The sequence below is a fragment of the Anneissia japonica genome, unplaced genomic scaffold, assembly GCF_011630105.1.
Source record: "Anneissia japonica isolate Jap-2015-1 unplaced genomic scaffold, ASM1163010v1 scaffold3106_len312699_cov133, whole genome shotgun sequence".
Classification (NCBI taxonomy): domain Eukaryota; kingdom Metazoa; phylum Echinodermata; class Crinoidea; order Comatulida; family Comatulidae; genus Anneissia; species Anneissia japonica.
The window spans coordinates 27,660-35,828 of NW_022739518.1; the positions used below are offsets into that span (position 1 = coordinate 27,660).

At 31.2% G+C, this 8,169-nt stretch overlaps 1 protein-coding gene across 3 annotated transcripts in view; it reads right to left on the reverse strand.

Annotated features, from left to right (window-relative positions):
• Positions 1-3,814: 3,814 nt before the first annotated feature.
• The window catches only part of LOC117117932 (limbic system-associated membrane protein-like), a 14,469-nt gene continuing 10,114 nt past the window's right edge, over positions 3,815-8,169 (reverse strand). The window contains exons 9-12 of one of the 3 annotated variants that reach the window (XM_033262416.1): positions 6,963-7,123; positions 6,487-6,660; positions 5,201-5,254; positions 3,815-5,012 (exon numbers count right to left, since the gene is read on the reverse strand). In XM_033262416.1, coding sequence (XP_033118307.1) covers positions 4,911-5,012; positions 5,201-5,254; positions 6,487-6,660; positions 6,963-7,123 — 491 coding nt within the window. In that variant the 3' untranslated portion in view covers positions 3,815-4,910. Of the gene's footprint in view, positions 5,013-5,200; positions 5,255-6,482; positions 6,661-6,962; positions 7,124-8,169 lie in introns of all 3 variants that reach the window. The other 2 variants (XM_033262415.1, XM_033262417.1) reach the window with 2 other exon arrangements.

Genomic DNA, 8,169 nt, shown 5'->3' on the forward strand with positions numbered 1-8,169 from the left:
TCTTTAAACAATAGGATAGACCAGTTTCGGGAGCTGTCAATAATGTTAGTACTAGAAAATATTAAACCTAATTTATTACTTACATTACAGACGACATTATCATTTTCAAGTATACCATGTAATCCTAAGACATATTGGAATGCCTCACAGTTTTTAACATGATCAAATATAACACTATCAGATCGTGAAGCATGTTCTTTAAGTCTGGTTATTAAGCACCTATCTGTCTTACCAATATAATCACTATTGCAGCCTGGACATTTAAAATGATAGACAACAGAACTTATTAATATAGAGAAAGTTTTACCTGACCATTTTCAAGAGTGGAAAAACTTGAATTTTGAATAACTTTAAAGTCATTAAAAAACACCTGAGAAGTCGAGAAAGCTCCTTTCCCACCATCTAGAAAACAAGAATTTCCCGAGAGAGGACTTCCGGACCCCCTTACATTGTTTATCGATTCAAAGAAAAAAGTATAAGTGTGCAACTGCTCAATTTTTTTTTATGTATATACAGTACACACACACACACACACACACAAACAAACAGAATAGTCCTTTTTTCCTGTAATACAAATAAAAAAAAGTTTAATAATTACTTGACCTTTTTCAAGACGGGAAAAACCTTGAATTTTGCAGAACTTAAGTCATTAAAAGACATCTCAGAAGTCGGGAAAGTTCATTTCCCGCCTCCTAGAAAAAACAAAATTTTCCCAGGAGACGACCCCCGAACCCACCACCCCACTTTCTTTTTCGGCTTTAACGATCCATGGAAAAAAAAGAATACCATGTATATAAACAGTACTCATTTTTTTATGTATACAATAAATAAAATAAATAGCAAGCCCAGTTGGCTGCCTAATGGAAACATCTAGGTCAGTTTCCAATATTGTATACAATAAATATAATAAACGGCAAGCCCAGTTGGCCGCCTAATGGCAACATCCAGATCTGCAGTTTCCAGCTTTGTATACAATAATGAAATAAATAAACGGCAAGCCCAATTGGCCGCCTAATGGAAACGTCCCGGTCAGTTTCTAACATTGTATACAATAATTAAATTTTAAAAAAACAGCAAGCCAAGTTGGCTGCCTAATTTAAACATCCAGGTCAGTTTCCAATATTGTATACAATAAATCAAATCAACAGCAAGCCTATAAGTGGCTGCCTGATAGAAACATCCAGGTCAGTCCCACATTGTACTGTTTATACCTAATAATGAAATTAAACATTATGTAAAAAGATAGGCCCAATCACCCTAAATTAATTACTCAACTAGGCCTAATCATAAATGCTATGAAGTGAACTAAAATGAGAAAGGACAAACATGTTTTTGTGTTTGTGTACATGGGCGTCGACTGGTGGTAGACGGAGGTAATACATCCCTTTTAACATTTCAAAGTGAGGGGACATAATACCAGATCTCTCCTCGCCCCTTCACTTTTCAGTAAGCGTCTAGATTGAAAAGATACCGATATTTTTGGAATTGTCTTCATAATCATTATTAATCATCATAAATTTCGTAATCCTCGTCAAGAATATTTAAAATAAATTTTCAAAGTAATATTGCAATATTGCAGGTGGCATAATTTTCCGCACTTTTCAGATGGTCGATTGAAAACAAATAGGCCTACCGATAATTTGGACCATTCTCAACTGGAAGATTATTTTTTTTCAATCAACCTTATTGGAGCTCATAAATAAGTTACATTTTATTCACCTTTTTCAATTGTACATTGTGATCATCATTATTATTATCATCCTTGTCATCACTTTCATAATCGTCTTCAAGAATCATCAAGACATTTACCGGTTTTTGTAAAATAAGAGTGCAATTTCCCGTCATCTGGGTGGCATATTTTCATTTTTTTCCCACTTCAGCACCAACCTTCGTGGACTCTAATTACGTCCCCACCCCTCCCGCCTTTCGGCATTTTTCGAATTCTTGTTTTTTTTTTTTTTTTTTTTTGTCTGAAATTCGTAAATAATGCCAACATTTATGCTATAATTTGCGATAGTTCACACCTTTTATAAATATAAAGGTGTCATTTCCGGGCATCCAGGGGAGGGGTGCTATATTATACAATTTTGGGGCTGAGTTGGGTGGAAACTCTAAAACTCTGCCCTTGCTCCTGGATACACCCCTGACTCGCCCTCATAGACCTAGCCGTTTGCTAGTTCAGTTTTATTTTATGAAACATGTCTATTTAAGTTAACAGCATGCTTACTAACTATTATAATAATGCAGGCCCATGATATAAAGTATGTTTAATGTCAGTCAATAGCACTTCATATTATCATTACCGGTATTTTAATATTTTAGTCATAAATACCGTAAATAACCAGTTTATACATTAAGATTCTTACTTTATATTTATTTTTAGTTTGATTTCAATTTCCTGGCTTTTTTTAATTTTAGGGTGCGATTCAACTTACCCCAATCTAGGGTAAATTGCATCGACACTTTTTTTTTTCTTCTAAATGAATTATACATATTTCTTTTTTAAATTAAGGTTTGACCAGTTTCTTGTTGTTAAGTCCCATATTCGTCCCTTTTTAGAATTTTAATAACGTGTGGCTATCCGCCTTCCTTGAAGATGAAAATAGATAGAATTTAGATTAAAATTCGTCACCGGTGAAATAGACATGTTTCATAAAATAAAACTGAATTGGAAAACAGCTATAGAGTCTATTAGGGCAATTCAGTGGCGGATCTAGGATTTTTGAAAAGGGCTGAGTCCCCACCCATCTCAGCCCCAATACTGAATAATATGGCACCCCTCCCCTACATGCCCAGAAATAACACCCTTATATTTATATTTAAAAAAATACCTTTCAAAGTGTCGTGAACTATCGTAAATTATAGCATAAACACCACCCTGGGCGTTTTTAAAGTTTTCCAAATTTAATTCTCTCCCTCTTAAAAACAATCAGGTAAACTCATTATTATTTCCAGTAAATAAGCCTATTATGAGTACTGTTTGCATATTACATACCGGTATTCTTTTTTTCTCGACGTCTGAGATTTGTGGCGACAAAATTAACTTTGTCTTAGAAAAAGCAATTTTGTCGACAAAATCATAATTTTATGGTATATAGAATACATTTTGTCGAAAAAAATTGCATTAGTTGAGAACTATGCTACGTGGTAAATATAGTATGGTGACAAAATAGTTTCTGTTTTACAAAGTAATTGTTGACAAAATCATCATTTTATGGTAACAGAATACATTTTGTCGAAAAAATAGCATTTTTGTCCCAACAAAATGCTAAAATAGCATTTAGCCTCGACGAAATGCTACTTTGTCGACAAAATAGCAAATGTCCCAAACGGCGTCCAGTAATTTAATGGGTTACAAGTCATAGTAGTCCTATCTTTTTTATTGTTAAACATAACTGTATTTTTCTTTTACTACTAAAGCAGTAAAAAGCAAGGGTTCTCTGGTTCCCTCGTCATTGATAAATTTAAAAATATAAATAAAATAAATAATAAATAAATATAATATTTATAAATTTATTATTATCAGTTATTTATATACAGTACTTTTTTTTCGTGGTTTATCAGATTAATGATTTTCTCTTAACGTTCGGCCTCAATAAAAACTTTTGGTTAAACAAAGACTTGGTGAAGAAAGACGCACATTAGAAATTATAAATATGAACATTTAATTTACTATAACTGTATATTTTATTTACAGACTCCTACCAAATACAAAATCTAATACTTATTTAATATGCATATTGAATCTGTCTCTTATACACATCTAGATGTGTATAAGAGACAGGATTCTATTTATATTTATATTACTTAGGTATACATTACCGCAAGACGATTTAGAGTTTATCTCTATTACGTCTTGGTTTATTTATAAAAAAAAAAAAGTCTCTCTTTGGAGATCTCGTCTTGTCATCATGCTCATGCGTATCATATTGATCTCTGTCATTTGCCAATGATCAATGAATAGTGTTGTCTAACTACGCATGTACATGAGTGTAATTATATGCTTTAATCGGATTCGAATTCCCAACAAAGCGTCAATGGCCTATGTGGTTAAGGCGTCTGGGGTAAGAAAATAAGGTAGGTAAGAAGATAAGATAAGATATTTGTGAAGTGTATGAAAAAATACAAGAATAAAGATGATGAAATAAATAAGAACTAGCATGGAGTTTAAATTATAACTCGAATAGTGTGTGGTGGAAGGAGATTGTCGAACGTACAGATCAACATTAATATATTTGCACAATCATATCATAAAATATAATGTGCATCGGAAACAAACACAGACATGGTTGACGTATTTGACAAACATAATTCGTTAAAATAAAAATTATAGGTTTTATTGTTTATTCTGTGAACACTAAAATTACATAAAGGTGATAAACTCTAAACCATCCTGAAGAATGCTATAATAACATACATTTTTGATATTTTCAAAGAAAAAATTTGTGTGTGTAAATTAATTTTTTTTAAATTTCGAGCCCACTACCTTCTGCTGTCTACCAGCCTTAGGCACAATAAAAAAATATTTCTGAAAAAAAAAATTGTTTTGAAAAAAAAAGATTTTTTTTTTCATTTTTTTAAATTAAATAGTTAGTAGATATTGTTTTTATTATCTCAATAATGCTTTACTTAAAATATCAATGCACCAACCCAACCGTGTCTGTTGCTTGATTGAGTATAATTGACTATTTGATTGGTTGGTTGTTGATCAATTTGACAAATACTAAAGAAGAGTAATATACTGGTTGAAAAGATGATTAAATGATTGGTTGTTTGTTTGGTTGGTTGGTTGATTGACTGAACAATATTGATTAATTGATTTATTGATCGATTTATTGACGGATGGATAATGGATAATGATAATGATAACGTGTCTACGTGTTAAATATGAATGTATTGACAGCTGCAAATTAGACATAAAGTAAAGACGAGGAGGTTTGTAATCGGACGCATGTCAGCACGCGATGATGGCAGAGAGGCTGTATCTCCAACTTGAGGGCAAATTCCTCGTCCTGAAAAATCAAACATTTCCAATAATAAGTTTAGCTTACAATAATTGTTCATAGGTTGCTAAGATGCGTATGAATTCGCTTAAGGCATGTTTTTACACAATTCTCTCAATTCTTATTTTCAGTAAACTTTTTACAAGAGCTTCTCGGCCTTTTTTTTTTTTTATCATGTAATGAGTTCCTAGGCCTACCTGGTTGGTTAGTGGCCGTGTCCTCTTTCGACGATGTTCTTGTGTTTGTTGAATCTAATACATGAATCATAAAGTGTACGATACCGGTATATATAATTATAATAATATATCTTTGAATTGCTCATATAAAGAATCATATAAGTTATCGACTTAAAAATAAAATAGGTCAAAGATCATTGAAAGTTTTTAAATGATTTACAGAGTTTTATCATGCCAATCTTTAAATTTACTGCTAGAAATAAAGAGTTCAATGAATAAACAATAGAAACAATATTAAAAAGTCCATAGGCCTTCATTAGGGAAGGCAATTTGTTCTGGTTCTATTTTTAAGAAGATTCAATTTCAATTTTCAATTTCAATTTATTCATAATTTTATTGGCAGAAAAATTACTGAATTACATCAAATTTACAATAATTTATTACAATTAAAAACGTTTCTTTAACACCAAAGGGCCAAACAATAAAACCGATACAATTCAAAACACACTACTAAGAACACTTTTGATTTTAAATTATCAGGTACTGAACGAAGAAATGACATGTAATAAAATAACATAATAACGTATCGAAATACACAAAGTAATCAATTCAATTAAAAAAAAATATTTAGGTTTAGGTTTATTTCTGCCTATTAGAATTATATGGCATATTATAGCTTTAAAATACTGCCACAAATGTAAAAATTTAGATCTGTAATTTGGAGTTGTAGACTATTGTTATTATGTCAGCGTCTGAGCCTGCCAAATTCTGCTTATCGGTAGTTTAAAAACATCTCCTCAGTTTACTGTATTTGTACACATTTCCTTGGTTACAATAGGATTTTTATAGGATTATATATATTTTTCTTATTTTTTTATTTTTTATTTTTTGCAGTTTGTTTCGTAATAAAAGCATTAAAAGTTCCGTATAATGTACAATATCAAATACTATACAGTACATTATATTTAATAACAATCATGGCATAATAATATTCATATTCATAATAATGATAATTTAATTCAATTCAATTTTATTAATAAATCAAAACAATACACTGTAAATTAAAATAAAATGGCGTAGCATAATTAACAATATAGTAATTTGTTCCAGGTGGGCCATAGATTTTAATTTTGCAAAACACTGGCGTTTGATGCATTCCTCCTTTTTTGTGATTTGTCAATTCTGTTTCACAGTTAAACATAGATCTCAATGTTAAGAAAAATGATGGTAGGCCAGTCGATGATACTGATATTAATAATAGTACTAATATTAATATTAAATAAGCAGACATATAATGTCCTACCTACTGCAGTGATAAAGTACATGGGGATGGACTCATCGCTTTCTCCGAAATCGTTGAAAGTTGTAACAGTAATTTTATAACTCCAGTCAGGGTGAAGATTTTCAATGTAATATCCATAAACGAAAGATTTAAATGTAACAATGTCTTTACTTATACGCTTCACTACCTGCTGGCCTTCCTAGTATTAAACAAATATAAAAGGAGCATGTTTTACATGATGAATCACAAAGATGACTACTAAAATTTTTACTGACGCAACTTAGTTAATTAGGCCTAACTCTTGAATTTATATCTGATAATTAGATATTGGATTGTACTATAATTTATATATATATTATATATATATATATACATATATACATATATATATAATTGTATAGGCCTAATCATTGCCATTAAAATCACGAATTCTTAAAAAAAATGAAAAGAAAGAAAGACCATGCATGATGTGCATACAACAAAATATTGTGACGTATTTACCCCTGTGTCCCAAATGTATTGATACTTGATAATGAATCCATTTATTGGAATTGTGTTTCCATTACTTTCTTCTCCTTTACGCGATGCCCTCCATCGCAATAAGTAACGATTCGGCCATTCGCCAACTGATGACCCAACTATGGTAGGCATTATTGGAGTCCCTAAAACAGTTAAGATATAGTATACAGTTATGTAACTTTCATTAATTTGCAAGATTTTGCAAAGTGAGCCATCAATTCGCCCTATGAATTGGTCAACTGATGAGTAGTGATACCATACAACAGCAGCAGGAATATCAGCTACGCACCCCATAGGTGCAAAGATCACATTTTCACTATTAAATTATTTTAACCTGTCGTCCAAAAAAGAGAAAACCACTCACTTAGCCTTAGACTTTCAAGAGATCTTTAATAGTGTTCGGCGAGATAGCCTTCTCAAAGCAATGTGGGATGCTTGTATCAATGGCGTAGATCCCGGGGGATGGGGGATATATCCCCCAATAATAATATCATCCCAATCAATATTTTGACTATGTATGGGATAAAATGGAGCTTTACACACTTCAAAAGACTGTCACAGAAATAATTTTCAATGTCTTATGCGCTTACAAAGATGAAAATTAGCATAATGTATTAATGTTGATAACAAAATTATTTTATCTGTTACCAATCTAAGCTCTTCTTTCCCTAGATGTTTGATGTGTTTGCAAAGCAAGCCACATTTTCACACTGAATGCAATTTATGTCAATTCCAAGAATTTTCAATCATCACCCCCAAAGAAAAATACTTTTCTACGCTACTGGTATCAGAAGAAAGATTTGGAAAAGTATAATTTATATGATGATGTGAAAGCAAAACTGAAAGTTGGGGATATTCTAACTAACCCGTTTGTGGTCAAGAGGTGTTAAACATTGCTGTGTTTGTTTCCTGTAGTATCTTCATCAATGAACGTAATAATAATAATAATAATAATAATAATAATAATAATAATTAAAATAATAATAATAATAAAAATAAAGGTAACTTACACTCTTTTTCTTATTATCATGACAGAGTTAGAGAATAACTTCCATGCGATTATCTTATCATTATTATTATTTTTTATGCCAATTTTCATACAAGTGTTCTAATGCATATAAACCTTGGCAAAATGTGGTATATTCGAACTGATGATGGGAATAGCATCCCCGAAACATGTTTGCTATAA